Genomic DNA, 19,596 nt, shown 5'->3' with positions numbered 1-19,596 from the left:
ACCCAATAAGAGAGAGTTTGCGAGAGAACATGAGAGAAAAGAAACTATCAAAACATTTTCTCTTGGGACAGACTATTCCTCTCTCTTGCTGGAAGAGCTGATTGAAAACAAAGCAAAAAAATGCATTTAAAACAGCACTAGGGCAATTTGTTCAACTCCTCAGACGCAAGTGATTTAACATAACTGTGGAGGCAACTGCCTTGACAACTTTAAACATTATTTTTATATTTTATTACCAACCACAGCCTCTTGATTTTTTTTTTCCATCTGCAGCTGTGCTAGCTTTTATATAAGAAACTGTTGATTTAACTTAGGGATTGCGTTTCAACTTGAAAACTAATTTGTTGTCATTGCTTTGCCTGCTGCTGGCTCTTGTAAGATCTTGTGATACTTCTGTAGTCTCATTTCATCCGCTAGGATATTATCATAAAGTGCATTTAGTGGAAATTGAAGACAGTAATTACAGTGATGTGGAGGTATTTATATTTTGTTATCTACCAGTTCTGCAATTATCTTGGTTGTCTGAGTTCACTTTGACATATATAGCTGTTTTGACCTTTGAGAGAATGTATACATGAAATAAAATTTTTAACTGCATTTTCTTTCTATTTTTTTTCCCTAATAATTCTAACCTGTGGTTGTGCTAGCTTTGAAGATAGAGTTAGAAATAACTTGGAGAATGTGGTTTCTTCTAATGGGTTTTGTGTACTGCTTAGTCAAACTATAATACCATTTTCAGTGCAGCTTCTGACAAATGAAATAAAAACAGCGGATTATGTGCTAGCAACATATTTTTCATAATTCAAAGCTAATAACTCAATTCTTTCTATTGAATTTCTTCTCAAGGAGTTCCTTACAGAAGAGATTCTTGGGGTTCCGCTTCCCTCACATCTTTGCTCATACCAGCATCTTGGAGAACCTTTAGTTCTTGTAAGATCCAGATAGTTTCCCCGCATAGTATGATGAAGCAGCAGCAGAGCATGCTGCCTGCCTGCCTATTTCAAGTGTTTTAGTTTTCAAACCTGACAGTTCAGCATTGCTTATTGAAAACACAAAACATTCCTTCTATTTATCTAAACCAGCAAAAACAAAACAAGCAAATAGCTCTTTTTTAGAGTCCAGTTTTAAAAAACAGCGGTTTTCCAGCCTTTTCTAGATTTTATTTCTATTCATAATGTGACAAACCATGTTTGCATGAAATTTAAGGTTAACAGGTTTCAAAATCAGTATACTTAAATATAACTGAGATGTTAGAGTACATTACAAAACTGTTTGATGGATCATTTAAGACCATAACCCTTGTTTTAATATTGTCTGTATTTATACACAGACTTAATTGTATCTTTGGTAACTTGAGGATTAATTGCTCTTCTCTATTTCATTTTATTTAATATATACAACTTTATTCTGACACATCTTGTGGGTTATAAAATATATATTCAGCTATGATCTGAAAAATAGCCCACCCCAAATTAAAAGCAAGGTTGAGGGAACAGGGCTTGTTTAGCTTGGAGAAGAGAAGGCTGCAGGGAGACCTCATTGCGGCCTTCCAGTACTTGAAGGGACCGTATAAACAGGAGGGGGAATGGCTGTTTAAGAGGGTGGATAGCGATAGGACAAGGGATAATGGTTTTAAACTGAGACAGGGGAAGTGTAGTTTGGATATTAGGAGGAAATTTTTCACACCAGAGGGTGGTGAGGCACTGGAACAGGTTGCCCGGGGAGGTTTTGGATGCCTCATCCCTGGAGGCATTTAAGGCCAGGCTGGCTGTGGTTCTGGGCAGCATGGTCTGGTGGTTGGCGACCCTGCCTGTGGCAGGAGGGTTGAAGGCAGGGGGGTTGAAACCAGATGATCATTGTGGTCCTTTTCAACCCAGGCCATTCTATGATTCTAGGAGATTAATAATATGACGCTGTAGTTAAGATTATGTATTCTTGATTCACAGGGTGGCAGGCTTGGTTGAGGACAAATGTCACTGATTTAATTAATGAAAAGAAATCCTATGAAGATATGTGTTTTACTTCCTGAGTAAGCAGGCAAATATAAACTATTTCTTTCCAGTATGCCATTTTTTTTTCTTTGAACTTCGCTGCTTAGGAGAAAAATATGACTATATTATTTTTTTTCCTTTATATTTGTTTGCATCAGATTTATAGCATGTTCAGTGTCTTGCTGCCACTATTGGTGGGAATTGCTTGGAAGATTAGGGAGAATTCTCCTCTCCTCCTAAAAATGGCAGTGCTTTCCAGTGATGAGGTTTTCTTAGAAACGTTGCAGGTTAGCAACAACCAGAGGTAGAGTGGTGATCAGAGACCATCTTCATGTGTAGCAGGAATTTTGCACCTTGCCATCTGGTGTCTCTTGTGTTGCTCATGTTCATCATTTCCTAGTTTTACTTGGTGTATGTATTCCTCTGTAGCATGATATTTTTCTTCAGATAATGTAAAATGTTTTGAAACAAATCTAGTACTACAAGGATTCAGCACAACTGACACATTCTGTCCTTCCTTTTGAAGTCCCATGGCTCACAGTGGTTGCAGCTTTTGATCATTACCTTTTGATCATTGCATTAATCCAGAAAGGTCCAAGACAGTTATGTATTTGTGGTGATTATGAGCAGATTAACCTAGGTGATCTTGGCATCTTTTTTCATCAGTGTTTCTGTCATTTCTGTATTACAATCTGAGGATCATTTACATTAAAAACAAAACCAAGAGAATAATACTTCTTTTTAAAGCAGTTTGAAAGATTGCTGCTTTTAAAATAAACAGACTAAGTATAATGATCTAATTATACTAATGATGCACTTATGCTAAAACTGTCTTTCTGTTATCATTTCTTTTCCACAATTTCCACACATTCACATTCTTTTTCTAATGTGTATGGCTGCATGAAGTATTGTAAAGGGAAAGAAAAGGCGAAAAAAAACCAACCCAAAACCACAGGGTAATTGAAGGTTATTTTAGGGATCATGGTGAAGAAATTCCAAGATCAAAACATCTCATCCTTTTTTTTTTATAAAGAACACTGTTTATTTTGCAGCACCACAATGGCATCCAGGTGTGACTCCCAGCGTGTGATAAAATAATGCTGCTTTATAACATCTGGTCAGGTGCACCCTGTTGCCTAGTTGAGGCTCACTGGTAACAGCTAGTGCAGTGTTGACAGGAGCCTCTCCTGGTCTGTGCTGAGTAAATTGCATCTAACAGCTTGGTATTAAAATAGGTCTATGCTGAACCTATGGGTGCTTTTTTTTAACCTTTTTTCTTTCTATTTTTAGTTCCTAAGCAAAGTCTGTGCTGGGTAAGTTTGCATCAAGTCCAAGTGATGAGTAGAATGGTAGGTCATTGATGGTGGAGATTTCCCCTAGCAACTCTACTAAAGCCTCAAAAGTTAAGGATGTAGTATATTCAGGTCAGGGGCTTCGCTGGAAATCGTATGTTTCTGTATTCATACCTATAAAATAAAATAGCTATCCTGATTGAGCTGTATTCAGATATCTGGCAGTACTGGAGGAGATCTGATAGACAAATCAGTGTTTTGGTACATCTAGACATAATTACCAAGTTTCCAAAGAATCTAGAAAGTCAACAGAGAGCAGTGTAGCAGAGGAGTTTTTAATAGTTGTCATTAGAGAAAAGTCAAGTATGATTTCTTACCTGTCTTGCCTGTCGAAGTTTGTTTGTATTTACGTAGATTGCTGTAGTGTGTGTATTTTTTGATGCTTGTTTTTTGAGACATACCTGTTAAAAATTTTAAGGAGAATTTGTGAACTCCATGAACACTGCAGTAACAGTGCTTTTGCCAGTTTTGCTGATTTTGTTTCTGGCCTGCTACTGCTACTAGCTGGTTATTATGACCTTTTCATTTAAAAACTGCTAAGGCTTCTCTGAATGCTGGAAGCAGAGCTATAATGATGTTTCTGTATTAGTATTTGTTAGCACAAACATCTGTGGTGGTTTAACACCAGTAAATAGCTAAGCACTGCCACGTTGCTCTCTCCTTATACATTCTTAGAATATTGGGGAGAAATTACGGAGTGAGCTCATGGGCTTGAGGTAGGTACAGGGTGATCGCTCATCAGTTATTGCAACAGGAAAAACATATTTGGCACAGGGAAGAACAATGTAATTAATTGCTCTGCTGCTGACAGACCAGAGCAGTGAGAACTAAAGGCAATCTAAAAACACCTTCCCTTCACCCTTTCTCTTCTACCTCCTCCCTCAAGTGATGCAGGAGAGTCAGTCTGTAATGCTTTGTCTCTGCCCCTGCTGCACATGGATCCTTCCCACAGATACTGTTTTTCCCAATCTGATCCCATATGGGCTTGCCGTAGGGTGCAGCTCTCCAAGCACTTCTCCAACTCAAATCTGTATCATGGAGCCCACCTTTCAGGCAATACTCTGTGTGTCCCAGCAGGCAGCAGCTCCTCCAGCCCTTCTGTACCACCACAAGCTCCTCTCCACAGGCTGTAGCTGGAGTCTGGGGCTCTCCAAGGAGCCACAGCCACTGATGCACTGTGGGCTTCACCATGGTTCCACATGGAGATCTGCTTCACCCGCTGCCTATTGGCTGCAGGACAGCTTGCTCCACCATCAGCCTCTGCTGGGCTGCAGGGAACTGCTGCTCTGCACCTGGTGCTCTGCTTGCCCTTTTTCTATGCTGCCCTTGGTATCTATAGAGCTGTTTCTCTTAAATTTTTGCGCTCCTCTCTCCCAGCTTCTGTTTCACAGCAGTTTTTTCTCATTTCTTAAATGTGTTCTCTCAGAGCATTACCAGTGTCACACGTGGCTCAGCTCTTCTCAGGAAAGCTGGTCCATGTTGGAGCAGCTGGTGCTGGCTCTGATCTGCAATGGGGCAGTGCTGGGCTCTGCTCACAGACGCCACAACTGCAGCCTTCTGCTACCTAAACCTTGGCACATAAGCCCAATAGAGCATCATATCTAATTGAACTATGTATTTAATGGATATAGAAGCATTTTTGCTCATTGCTTTAAAAATATATTTAAATTTAAATATAAATTTATATTTAAATATATAATAATATAAATTAATATAAATTAATTAATATTATATTATTATTAATATAAATTAATTAATATTATAATATAATATAATATAATTTAAATATATTTAAAGAAAATAAAAGAATGCTCAAGAATGAATACTTAAAATTGCAAGTTCTTGTGGAGTTTGATACTGCTGAGCACTTTACCTCTTTGTTTTCTCTGTGAGGTTGTGTTGAAAGCCTAATAATTGCTGTACAAGCAATATTGTTTAACAAAGCATTTTAAAAGTATAAAAGATGACGTATCTGAGAGGAAAAAAAAACTGTGTGACTCCAATAAGTCGCAAGAAAGTGCAACTTGGGAAAGATAGTTTTCGTGGAATTAAAAAAAGCATAGAGGACTTCACAGCAGATCTTGGTTATGTGAAGTAATGGGATTTGAGATTTCTCTTAAGATGTTTTCACGTGCTCTGGGAGTTGAGCTGTAAGTCTTGTAAGGGGTGGAAGGGGACAACTCTTGATTGAAGGATTTCTGGTGGTGAAGAGTTCAACGCATTGCTTAGTAAAGGATTGCAGTTAAAGAATAGCAAAACCTTCTGTTTTCTTTAGTTTGAATGAACATAAATTAACAGCTATTAGATTTTGCACTTTCATCTCTTAGTTTGAGGAGTGTGTCGCACTGTTTTGCCTTGTACATGCATAAATATGTAAGGCAGTACATACAGAGTCAGAATTGTTATTTTTGTGCTACTGTAACAAAGTGCTCTTTGATTCAGTGTTTTTATTTTTGTTGCAACTTGATGTTGAAATGATTTGAAAGAGGATTAGAAAAGTAGTGAAAAGACAGTTCACTGATTAAAAATAAAAAGGCAGTCTTGACAGGCTTATTACCTCTTTGTAGGTGCTATTTGGTGAAAGTACTAGCATGAACATAATTAAGTTGATTAAATAATCTTAAGGTGTTCCCTTTGAAGCATAAGTAGACAAAGTGGAAGATAGCATAAAGATGCTTCTAGGAAAGCATAACAAATGGAGAATGAATCTTGGCATCAGTGATAGGCAGCAGATGAGAGAGTGACAACTTGGTCAGAATATTATGTGTGGAAGTCAAGTGATAAAATTTGTTTTTAAAAATGGAATTTAAAATTTAAAGTCTGAGAGTGGCCAGTATGATGAAGGTGGACCAAAAGTAAACTGGTTTGAATTTGCCTTAGTGTTATTTTTAAGTTACTGTTGTGAATACTCAAGTTAGAATCTGCGTCATTGTGAAAAACTTCACAGTGCATGAAACTTAATTAAAAAATTATCTTCTTCAGAAGCAATTTTTGAAGGAATTGTTTTGTTGTACTTGTTTGAAAATATTTTTTCAAGATTGTCTTTGTGTTCTTCATGAATAATGCATTATGTTGTGCACTGGAAGAAGGCTGCTGACACTGGGTTCTACTTTTTGTAATGGAGAGAGTGGAAACCTAGCTAACTGAAACCAAACTTACCTGCAGAAGTTGTCAGAGATGCCTGCCTTTCTTAGCAGATTGTACAGAGAATTTGGGTAATTATATTAAACAGGTTTCTTCATATTACTCTGATTTTGCCTGTCTCCAATGCTCTATTGTGTAGCTTACCAACTAAAATTAGATACGAGGGTATATAATAAGCAGTGTACTGGTTTCCAACCGATATAATTGTATTGTAGAGGTTTTTCTCTGCTTGCCTATCTCTTTTCTGAGGGGTTATTATTTTGTTACCAGTCTCCTAAACAACCTTGAAAGAGCTATTGATGTTGTTTATAAAATCAATGAGTTTGCAATGTTTAGTGGGTTCAGAAAAATATCATCTGAAGAGGAAAAAGGATGCCCTGTAGCATTTAATATGACTTGGTGAGCAGCCTGTCAGCTAAGACTTGAAAAGGAAAAAAGTATATATATAAAATCAATTTAAAATGACAAGGAATCCACACAAGAGTTCAGGGCATGCCTCAAGGTTCAAATGTTTCATGCATCCTGCTGTGTGCTGTATGCTCCTAAGTTTAATAATAGTCATGCTATAATAATAAATGCAAAGTGTATTTGTCCCGCACATTCACAGTTTTTAAGATCACAGCAGTGAAATCGTTTTTTTTTTTCCTTTTAGAAAATGTTGCAACTACAGTTAGCATTCTGAAGTATTGCTTGGTGGCTGATGGCTGTGAAGCAATCACACAGTTCAGTATTAGGTCTGGGGACACTGTAGTGTGTGGAGTACAGAAGGTGGTGTGTTGCAGCTCTGTTTATAATGAACTACGATAAGCTGTGCTGCTGGCAGCCTTGTGAAAGAGAGAATGAGTTGAAGGTACTCAGTGATGTATTAAACACAGCTTTGTGTTAGGTGAGAGTGCTTAGATGTAGCCACTGCTCAGATTTTGAGGTAATCAGAAACTCTGTGTGTTATTTTTTGTTTCAGACATGTATTCTGTACTTGGTTTGTGTTCTGATTTGCTGTGTGGGCTTTGGATTTCTAAGGCGAAAACTAAGTTTTGCTTCTGATATTCTGTTGTTCTGTAAACAAAGGCAGTCCTAACAATGATGATCAAAACTTAATTACTTGAAGCTTTTACTTTTTAATGTACAAAGTAAATGAAATAAAGCAATACATCTTGTCTATAATTTGCAGCACTTGTTCTTTGAAAGTATTGGTGCTCAATAGTTAAAATGTTGCTTATTCCTTTTACCAGTTCTGCAAAATAAAATATAAGAAAATCAGTGAAAAAGAAAACAAACTACTTTAGTATAGTTTCCATTTTTATTTTTGAGGTAGCATCTGTTACTATGGTAAACTTATTTGTGGTGTTTATAATGGAGAGATTGCAAAGTTTTCTTGTCTTGTTGAAGTGTTTTGTAAATCAGTTGCCTAGCTTACCATTAGTAAAAGAGAAGGTTTTAAAAAACAAATTCAATCGCAGTGACATATCTATTAGTCTTAGTTTATTTAGATAAGCTTATGTGTAAGATATTGCAATAGGAAATTTTTGAACTCATAGTAAATCTCCCTTACGTAACATTTAAAATTTTGTTGTTCTTGAAACTTAATAAAAATGGAAGAATATTTCAGTTTTGAACTTTGGAATCAATTAAAAATGGTAGATTTTTTTTAAAGAAATGTACAGATGTTTGTTTGTTTAAGATTTGCTTTCGTTTACTTTCACAGGCTGATCCAGAAGAAGTGATTAAGATGGTAACACAGCATGTTACTCAGTATGCCTATGCAGACTGGCCTGAAGAAATTGCAACTTTGATAAATCAGTTGCACTACTACAATGAACGACTACTGGATTTCACTCAGGCTCAGATTCTGCAAGGACTTGGCAAAGGAGTAGATGTGCAGAGGTTTACAGCAGATGGACAGTACAAGAGGGAAACAATACTAGGATTGGCAGAGTAAGTAAAGTCTATTAAGTTTTTATTATGTTTTTAAATTGAGTTACTTTAAGCCTCAAAGTAGGAAAGCAAATAAAAAATAATGCTGACTTTTAGATGGGATAATAAGTTACCAGTTCCTTTAGATGTTTACACTGTAACATGGCTACAACTGGGGTCTACTACTCCACTTAAATGAAACATTATTCAAACAATTGGATCTGTAAATTTTAATGATAGATCTCTAACTTCATTTTTAGCAATCAGTAGACAAAAAGAAAATCAAGGATGTATGAAATCAGGGCATTGGTAGAAATCTATTCCTTTGATCTTCTCTAAGCCTTTCTTTGAAATCAATTAGGATATGCTTAAGATGCAGGTGCACTAGAAAAAGAAACTAGAGAACCCCCAGACTTCAGCTTCTTACTGAGTTTAAGTTGTAATTAATTAAATTAATTTAACATTATATTAATAATTTAATAACATTAATAATTTTATTATTTATCATATTTTTAGCAGTTTGGTAGTTTTCGTATTCATTTGGGATTACTGAAACTTTCCCTGTGCATGTTTTTCTGATTTTTCTAGAATGCCTTTGTCTCATCTTTGTTACGCATAATTGGAAAAAAAATAAAGCTGTAGAATAGTCATTTCTCTTTGTTTTAAAAATGCCTTCTATTAACCTCTGCATGCAACTTCTTCAAGCTGTGAGTGTTATAACTTTCATAGAAACATAGAATGGCTTGGGATGGAAGGGACCCCAAAGACTATTTAGTTCCAACCACCCTGCTGTGGGAGGGTTGTCAATCACTGAATTTATTGAAATCTGTATGTTTTGAAGGCAGTTTCAGTTGAATGGCTGCTGGACTGGGGTAGGGTTAGTAAAAATGAGACTGTAGCATGTAGACTTGCAGTTGAATGGTACTTCATTAGGCAATTGCGAAGATCTAATTAATTACTTTTTCAACTTGCAGCTTGCTTGCTTTAATCGTCTCTGACTCCTAATCTGCATTTTGAGATGAAAGCATTGTGCAAATTTAATAAAGCATTTTTTTTCTTGCTTATTTTTTTGAAATATCATTAAGTGGCTCATCTTTTGAATCTTTTATGAAATGCTGTTTGCAGAAACAATGCCTGGAAGAAATAGTACCTTATTTACAAAAAAGATTTACACTAGAACAAACAATTTGTTTGCTGAAACTACTTAAATAAAGTCAGTATTATCTTCCATGATTTGATGTATTCTCATTAGAACATCTTACACATTATTTATTAAGCATTTAAAGATCTAGGTGCCTCACAGACTTAATCAACATTAGTTTTTAACCTGTTTACTGTTGGGGGGGAGAGGGCAGGAGCAAAATGTAGCAAGAATATACTAGAGAAAGAAAAAAGAAACTAGAACAAGACTGAATGGAAATTCTGGAGTAATAAGTTGAAGTCCTCAGTAGTTTTAGGCCAACCACGGCGTATAACCTTTCTAAGTTGTTTTTCACTCGAGGCCCGGCTTTTTCATTGTGGATTTCTTTTTTTTTATTTTATTTTTTCCCCAATCCATCACTGCTTCTACTTCTGCTTAAATGCTTTAATCAGAAGTTGATTTTTATGCTTGAGTGTTCTGGATTAAACAAGTTGTGCACTTATGACGTAATCAGAATTTCCATCATTTGCCTTATTCTTGACCAGTTCTCTGAATGATTTTGGTGAGTACAAAACAGATCCCATTCCAGAAGACTGAACCAGAAGGTCCTGTCCTCTTACAATCTGCTATGACTTTTAACAATTACTTCAGTTTCCGAACCATTGTGTATAGTTTTGATGTACTTCTCTGTTACCAATCTATACGTAGCTTTTTCTCCCTCATGCTTTGCTGCTGCCGAACTTAAATAGCAATAACATTTCATTTTATTTTCCTGCTTCAAACATGAGATGAAAATAAAGGCTCTTGGCTTAAATCTTCATTTCACTTCTCCAGCTTAGATGATAATGTTGTTTTTGCTTTCTAAATCTGAGGGCAGGTGACTGGAAATGTCAGTCTCATCTCATTATGACTGAATTCAGTACTGATTGTAATGCTTTCTGTAGCTGGCTGATACGTACAACAATTGTGCATGCACCCATGCACGTGTATATAGTACAACAGAGATTTAACAGAACAACATGGCGATGGGAAAGTACTCTGAGCTTCCAAATACCTATTTCTGGGAACTTGAAGATGGTGATAAAAAAAATCCCAGCTAAGTAGTAATGCGCAGGCTTATTTTCAGATGCTTTGAGTGTGCTGTGCATTGCTGTCACACAGAGATGACAGCTAAGAATCATCCACAACAGTTTCTCCCTTGTTTTTGCACCACTCCTGGTGCAGCATTGCGTCAGGATGTAAGTCATAACAGTACCCGTCAGTGGGGATTTCTCTGGCAAGTTTCAAGCTTACAGTGGTGGGCATTTAGCGCTGGGAATGAAGCTCAACTGTGGTGGAAAATCAGAGAGAATGTATTGTTGCTGTAAGAGCAGAAGAGGCAGGAGAGTTGTTTTGTGTTTTCTTATGCTGTAGTTGAGTTCTTAAAGGTATTTCAGTAAATATTTATATTAAATATACTTTTTTTCCTTTTGATGTTTTTTTCCCTTATCCACTATTTTAGTGTAACTAACCTGCCTGATATTTTCCAAGGATTGTCATGATGTGTAAAGGGTATTATTTTCTTTGTTTCTTTTTTTTTCTTTCCTGGCATTTTTTTTCCTACTCAGCAATATTGCAGCTACTGTCGGAGTAGAATGTAATGTTAACTTGAATTAATCCTGTAAAAATCAGAACTAAGATGTATGAATGTGCTGTTAGATCATTAAGGGTGCAGAGAAGATCATGCTTTGTTTAGCGTAGTTCAAATTATGCTGTAGATCTGCATTTCTGAATGACAAAACAAAAACAGGGTGGACATGAGGTATAATTTTTTTTTTCTTGCTTTCCTTTTGTTGTTATAAATGGTCTGCAGTGATGGCACAACAGAAAATGTTGTGTCAAGAATTGGTCCCCCATAGGATTTAATGAATCTATGTAGGTGTAAAAGCCACTCAAATTTATGGAGTAAATTTTTTTAACATGAATCTGCAGAAAAGTGGTGCTAATATCAATTTGCAGACTAGTTTTCTGACAATTGCTGCTACATTTTGTACTATATTGCTGTGTTTTTCCTCTTTTCATCCTCCGTGATTTCTTAAACAAGAATCTAAAATGACATAGTCAGCAGTGTTCACAATTAAATAATAGATCTGCCATATAAGTGTAAGCATTGTTTTTCTTGGAATTGTCTTGTGGTAGAAAAAATAGCATTTGCCATAATTGTTTTGTTTTGTCTCTGTACCAACATAAAAACAAGAACTATGTGTATTTATTTGAATGATACTAGCTTCAGTGGATTAGTAAAAATTCATACGAAGTTAACTTCAGGCTTTCATCTCTTAACAGATTGTTCTGTTAAAGGAAAGTACAATAATCAAAAACTATTGTTAGTGTTTTTAGGACACTTAGAGTGTAACTGGACACTTCCACACTTTAAGTCTACAAATATTACAAATGCTTCTGGTTGTGAACTTGTACATACCTACGTACCAGTTGTGCTAAAACACTGTGTTGTGACCAAATCAAGTAAGAGCTGTGATACAGAATCGCAGAATGGCCAGGGTTGGAAGAGACCTCAAGGATCATGAATCTCCAACCCCCCCGCCATATGCAGGGCCACCAACTTCCCCATTTAATACTAGACCATACAATACATTTGTTCACTTTTTATTTTGTAATTAAAATGAAAGCAAAATTGAGTTCTTTTTGCTATTGCAAAAAGGGTTAAGCAGAAACCCAACTGCCACTGAGAACCCAGGGGTGTATGGAGCAGTGCTTGCCTTCAAAACAGTTCTGTCTCTTGATGTATTTTAATTTTTCCCCAAATAGAACAATGTATAAAACAAATGCAAGAAAACATGCTTTGTGTAATTTTATTTAGCTATGATTAGAACTAATTTATTGGTTTTTGAGGAAAAAGGTTAACAAAAATCATTACTCTTGTAACGTAGATAATGATTTATTGTCATGTCTCTAGGAGCTTAGTGTAACTTTCCCTTGTTCTATTTTGTCTTTTTTTCTATAAGAACGCTTGAAGAAAACGTGTACAAGATTGCTGTTTCTTTGGCTCAGCGATACAGTGTTCCACTTTGGGAAGTTTATATGATCCATCTGGAGTTTTTATTCACGGACAGTGGGTAAGTTTTCTTCCCTGCATATTTACATAGAAGCCTGTTACACAGAAGTATGTCCTAACCCAAGAGAAAATGGCAGTATGCTAGGGGCAAACATAGGTTTGTGTTTTCATATTTCTTGCATTGTAACAGGTTATGGATTTCTGTTTTGTCTTTTCCATATGATGCTTTTGTAATTTGCCATAAAAATGTGTTATAAATGAGACCATGAGCATTTTATTGTTCTTTTAAGTATCAAGTCTGTGATAGCGAAGTATCTTATGTTTTTACAGTTCCTCGGAAAATGATTCTTTAAAATATCATGCCTCAGAACATTTCTTTTACTGAATCACGGAGTGGCTTGGGTCAGAAGGGACATTAAATATAATCTATTCCAATCCCCCTGCTATGGGCAGAGTTGCCAGCTTGCTAGATCAGGCTGCCTAGGGTCATATCCTGCCTTGCCTTGAAAGTCTCCAGTGTATCCACAGCTTCTCTAGGCATCCTGTTCTAGTGCTCACCACTCTCTGAGAAAAACATTCCCTTCTGACATCTAGTCTAAATTTCCCCTCTTTTAGTTTAAAGCCGTATCCCCTTGTCCTATCACTATCAGACCATACAAAAATTGATCTCTCTCATAACTATAAGCTTCTTCTATATTTGTTGAACTCTCCTAAATAATCACAAGCAAAATAAATTTTGGCTTCTCAGTCATGTTCTTCATGTATCTGAGTTCCTTTTTCCCCCTTCTTTTTAATGGAAATAATTTTCTTGATTTTCTTGGCCATTTTTCTAGACTACAAGGTTGCAGCCAGCTATACCTGGTATTGATACCAGTGAGATGCTTCTCTTTTTCATTCTACATTTAGTTCGTGTCTTTTTTTTCTCTTTTCAGACTTTGGTATCTTGTCAATCATGCAAGTGCTTTAGCATATTCAAAGAGAAATAAACCTGTTCAGTGAAAGACCAAGCTACTTGCTGGAATAGTGCATTCGGATGACAGTGATGTAGAGCCCACTATGCAATATAGCAGCTGTTATCTATTGTTCTGACAGACATAATGAAATTAGTTGGTTTCAAATTTTAACTTGTGACAGCAGCACTAACTTGCAATATTATTTCTATCTCTCTTAACATTAACTATTAATTAAAAGGCATTGGAATGTTTTATAGAATATGAGGCATTAAAAAAAAACAAAAAAAAAACCTGATAGATTTTGGTACAAGCTGTGAGAAGTTGAAATACCATTCTGGGATTTTTCTTTGCTTCCTCTAGAAAACAGAGAAGTTGTATTGTCAGAATTTGATGCTGCTTCATGATTTAGTATTTTAAACTAAATGGAGAGTCAGGGTCTAAATTTGGCGACATTGGAGTGAATGTGAAAGAACCAGCTGATTTACCTGAGACTAAAGTACCAAAGGTGTTTTCATCAGTTTTCCAACACTTTTTGTTCTGTCTCCTGTTGGTATTCATGGAATTCTGAAATCACTGAAGTACAAAGTAGCAACTATTTCCCTAATGAAATTCAAAATCTTGAAAATTGATACATAATAGCATAATACACTACTGAGTATGTTTTGTTGTATCATAATCTTGTTTTAAAGATGATTGACAGCATATGGCCATTACAGTATTTTAGCCTTGGGATTATGGCATTAATAATGTATGACTCATTATGCATTCATTCTGAAATGAAGTCTATTCTAAGACATAATCTCTTTAACCAAATATGCTGTGTTACTATAAGCCAGTCTTTATAGACAACTCAAATGAAGGACCTAAATCATTTGTATTAACTATTTATTTGATTAGTTGATGACAAATTTTCTGTTGTGCTTTGAATTTGAAAAAATATATATAATTCAATGAAAGATAATAATTGTGTCTTTGGAAGGATCTGTCAAATTTGATTTCCAAACTATTAAAATACCTTTTATGATTTCATCAACTGGAAATTTTGTTTTTGTCTCTATGAATTCTGTTCCAGAATCTTTCAGAATGGTGTAATGAACCCTTCTTCTCCCTCTCCCAGCAAATAACAGAAAGGAAACAAAACCATACAACAACATTCTGCCAATTAAAGCTTAATATTCATTCAGTCTATAGTTTGATTTTTGGGTATGGAGAGAGAAACTTATGTAGATCACTCTTCTGAAATAAATCTGTTCCAAATGTCTGTTATTAAGTGTGAATAGCACTTCATTTACATTAATATTGCCCATTTTTCCCTTAATATGCTAGAACTATAACATTTAAACAGTAAGAATTTAGAGATTTAAATTGATGCTTACAAGCTTAATTGCCTAACTGTGAGCTAAGTTCTAGACATAAAAAAGAAAAACCAAAAAGATTCTCCCTTAGAAATCAGATACTCATTTTAAACTGAGAGAGGTTGCGTATGTAGCATTTATTGTATGAAACTCATTTTTAAGAGTGAAGCTTAGACACGTTTTCCTTGAATGTCAGACAGGAACATGTGTCATATATGGCATACATACTGAGGAAAAAAAAAAAAAGTCAGAATTCTAATGTGATCAATTCCAAAGGTACTGATTCTAAAATGTGGTTAAAAGATATTCTATTTCATACTGAAACATATTACCTAATACGGTCCGTGGCTGGATGCAGGAGAGAGTCAAGGTGATAGTCATCAATAAGTGACTTCTTTCCTTAGATTTCAGTTACCTTTCTGTTGATAGATGTATAAATTCAAGATGAGACTTCATTGATATATATCTATTTTTATCCTAGTTGAAGAGAAAATGTGAGACTGGCTGAGGTCAACCTGAGATTTGCTGGCATTTTCATAACTTTCCATGGATGACAATTTGAAAGTCACTGCAATAAAACTGTCAAATTAAATACTCTAAGCATGAGTGACAGTGTCAAATAGGGCAAGAACCAATTTTCAATGATAATCTCTCTCAAAGCATGCACAAATTCTCATCTTCTGCAGAAAATACAAGGTACTAGGTTGGGAGAAGTGATCGAGCTTAAGATTCGCTAGCATCTTTCAGCAACAGGTGCCATGTGGTTTATCTATCATTTTTAAGGGCTTCTTATCCACTGAATGTACGTCTACTGTTACATTTAGGTATAATTAGAGATTTGCAATGCTTTTTGGAATTCCATTTCAGTGTGCATCTCCCATAATCTACATGTCCAAGTAAGCAGATAACGTGTTCAGGAAATTGAAGATTTCCTTAACTTTTATTTATGAAGAATTGAAACTATCAAAACCTTTAAGAATAAGTGTTTACACTCCCAAAATCTCTTGAAAAGTTGAACTTGACTGACTTCATTGTGTAAACAAGTAAGTGTTCTGTCTTCGTGAGTGTTCAGCTGAAGATACATTCGTGTCCAAACCTTTAAAGCAGAATTCTATCTAAATGCAGGTTGTCCACACTGGAAATAGAAGAAAGAGCGCAAAGTCTCGGTCTTTTTGAGACTTTGAAAACAAGTCCCGAAATGTTATACGAACACATGGTGAAATATGTTTACCCAAGTATTGAAGGTAGAGATCACCAGCGGTTGCTTTATTATTTCACACTCCTGGAAAATTGTGGCTGTTCAGAAGTTGTGAAGCATACTGTGAAGCCTGAAACTCACATCAGACTCCTGAAAAAGTTCAAAGCAGTTGCACCAGGTATGAGAGCTACTGCCTGTTTTTTGTTTTTTCTAGCTATATTTACTATTCTGTTATGCTGACATGAATATGCTTATTGAATTTATACTTGCCAGGCAATTTTTTGTCAATGAGCATATCAAGTGCGTGTAAATAATTTATTAGGTAAGCATCATGCCTTATAGGAGCCTATTATAAGATACTTTTCTTTGTATTACAAGAAATTTTGATCGTCATAGCAAGTAAAAAAAAAATAAAAAATATTGTATCAGTGATGCATGTCAGAATTATTAGAAAATTATTAGCAATAATTTATAGTGAAATTTTAAAGTAGAAATACAGACATCCTGGAGCATAAGCCTGAAAGTTTCATGTGAACTGTCTTAAGCAGTTTTGGGAATATTATCTTCAAAACTCAACATTATATAGTATGTCAAAAACTTTAAGCAGTTTTGTAAAGAGAGTAATTTTATTTTCTGCTTTTGCTTTGATGTTACCTTCTGCTTTTGCAAAAAAACATTATTTATCCTCTTATGTTATTCCTTCCCTTTTTCCTCCCTAGTCTGTATGCAAGATTGAAAATGAAAGAGGAGTGAGAGTTTTTCTAGTTTTACACAGAAATGTGAAAATGTAATTTTGAATAACTTCTATTTCATTTGCCTTTTTCTCTTTGTCGATAGGTCTTAATTACAAAAAGCTAATGGATGATAATGAAAATCCTTTGGAAACATTGGAGCCCATACTTACAAGTCAAAATATTTTATCTATTTCCAAACTGGCTCCCAAAATCCCTAAAAAAGATGGCAGTATGCTGTCACCAAGCTCTCTTTATGCTGTCTGGTTACAAAATCTTTTTTGGAATGGTGATCACCATCTCATTAAAAAAATACCAGAAACTATGGATGAATTGCTGCATGCATATGATGTGTGTTCAAAGTACTTTGATAGACTTGATCCAGATAATATCATCACTTTTATTGACGAAATTACCTTTTCTTCAAAAGCTGTCACAAAGGTAAGTGGATCTATTTGAAGAATTTCAAACTTCAGGTGAAGCTCAGTTGATGTACTGTGAGGGAGAAATTTGTAGCAAAATTTGATATTTTTAATTTTACAGTTCTCATAGTTTCATGAGCATATACATTCCTGTACACCTTTCTCTTTTTACTTTTGTCAGTGTACAAAGAAAAATAATTGTTTGGGTGGAGGAATTGGCTCTGGGGATAAGAGAGATTTTCATGGAACCTTGAAGTCCCAGTATTCTGTTTCAGAAGAGAACAAGATATTCTTCTCATGTGTTTAGTTTAGTTGTGCTAATCTTAAAATTCATTGTGCTGCAAGCTTCTATTTACTACTGTCTTTTGCATATTGAGTAAGATGCTCCACAGAGAAGTGTTCTGGGCCACTGCATATGGTTTCCAGGCGCTGTAATAATGTAAATGATAAACTGTGTCATAATTTCCATTTGGCTGAAAGCCTAGCATTGAAAGAATGTAGTCTCACGTCTGTAGCATAAGCTATCAGATCTGCATTTTATTTTTGCCCAGTGAAACTCGGTTATAAAGGTATTTCTAACATAAAATTTTACCTGTGTTTTGTCATATATCTTTACTACGAAGCACAAAAGAGCAGTAAGAGATTTCTTCTCTAGGTATTTCCTTAAGAGTTTGAGATACTGTCTTCACTATCTTAATCTGAAACTGAAAGATGATGGAGATTTTTTTTTTTAATCTTCTCTATTCTGCATCATGCTTATTCTACAGAGCTGCTTATTCATGTTTTACTATGAGGTGTTATTTTTTTTCACTCTGGATATTGTTTCAGTGTTCCTGCTGCACTAGAATGAAAATACTACAAGTGGTGTAACTTATAAGTGCCAGAAAAGTGAAAACTTTTTGTTATTCATTGAATCATGTCTCTGGTGACAGCGACACAGCCCGAGTGAACAACATGGAGCTCCATCAGGCAAGGGGCGGGTGGAGGTTAGGGAAGGGCTCTGCACCAGAGGGTACTTGGACCCTGGAGCAGACTGCCCGGGCAGTGGTTATGGCATGATGCTGCAGCAGTTCAAGAAATGTTTGAATAATGCTCTCAGTGTGGAGTCGGGAGTTGGATGTTCTTGTGGGTCTCTTCCAACCAGGTTTATTCCGTAATCACAGAATCACAGAATTGTAGGGGTTGGAAGGGACCTCTAGAGATCATCGAGACCAACCCTCCTGCCAAAGCAGGTTCCCTACACCAGGTCGCACAGGTAGGCGTCCAGGTGTAATTGGAAGAGAATTTCATGCCTCTTGGGAGATATTTGCAGTCATGATGAGGTCTCAGTTACTAGACATGACCCTGCACTGACGTGGCCAGGCCATGACTGTATTCAAGTGAGAAGGAAATGTCTTCATGTATGACTGCTGCTAGTAATTACTTGAAACTCTTTCTGTTATTGTGCCTTGAGCATTTCAGAAGCTATTTCTCATTTATTTCAGATGAATGGTGTAGGGGGTAACATCCCCTGTGTACCTATTTTGAAATGCTTTGTTTGTTTCTGTTTAGGATTCTAATATAGTTTATGTACTCCCTTAAGAAGAGTAGGTGTAAAGAGAAGGAACTGCTGATGGCTCTTTGAAGGTTATTGTGGTTGCTCTCTAAGCAGAACTTAGCAAAAAGCTTTTGGGCTGAAGCCCAAAGTCATAAAACGAACTCGAGACTTGTTTGAAGCAATTGATCAGATCAGCTGATTTAGCATCTACTGTGCACTGGGTTTGAGAATAAAACAGCTGTTTAACCAGCTTGCAACTATTCTTGTCTTACAATCCAGTTAATAATTTTCAAATGGAAAGTGTGCAATGAAAAATTACCGTTACAGTTCCTGAGATGGTATTTATCAGATATCTTTTTCCTATAACTTTTATGTATGAAGTATTTTTCAGCTTAATGCTGTACCTTTTACTTAGAATTTTAGTTCCTATAACGTTTCTGTACACTTCTGTATTTCATAGAGATATTGATATTTAACATAGATAAAGGTCTGCAAAAAACTTGATGCTTACACATGAATTAATCAAGGAACAATCAAGAAATTCTGAAGTGATGAGGAGTTATGGAAGGAAGGTCAAGTAGGTAGGATAGTTACTATGGTGTGATAAGGCTGCATGGAAGGCTATTGAACTTCCAGGGTATCACTGCAATTTTAACTGAGTGGGAATTTAGGAAGCTGATACCAGAATATCGCTTACTGTTTTAGTATATTAGCAGAAGTAAGGAGAGGCAGGTAACAGGCCAGCAAAGCAATTGGAATCCTCTTCTACTTGTGTGTCACTTGATGGACAGAATGTGGAAACA

The 19,596-nt window shown here is 35.8% G+C and overlaps 1 protein-coding gene across 1 annotated transcript in view; it reads left to right on the top strand.

The window, feature by feature from the left end:
* Window positions 1–19,596, top strand: part of NBAS (NBAS subunit of NRZ tethering complex) — a 161,833-nt gene that overhangs the window by 81,562 nt on the left and 60,675 nt on the right. Inside the window, exons 41-44 of the mRNA XM_010707958.2 lie at window positions 8,193–8,422; window positions 12,548–12,658; window positions 16,031–16,281; window positions 16,941–17,275. Of these exons, the coding sequence (XP_010706260.2) occupies window positions 8,193–8,422; window positions 12,548–12,658; window positions 16,031–16,281; window positions 16,941–17,275 (927 nt within the window). The remainder of the gene's footprint in view (window positions 1–8,192; window positions 8,423–12,547; window positions 12,659–16,030; window positions 16,282–16,940; window positions 17,276–19,596) is intronic.

The sequence above is a fragment of the Meleagris gallopavo genome, chromosome 2 (genome assembly GCF_000146605.3).
Source record: "Meleagris gallopavo isolate NT-WF06-2002-E0010 breed Aviagen turkey brand Nicholas breeding stock chromosome 2, Turkey_5.1, whole genome shotgun sequence".
Taxonomy (NCBI): Eukaryota; Metazoa; Chordata; class Aves; order Galliformes; family Phasianidae; genus Meleagris; species Meleagris gallopavo.
This window is presented reverse-complemented; position numbering and strand designations above follow the sequence as displayed.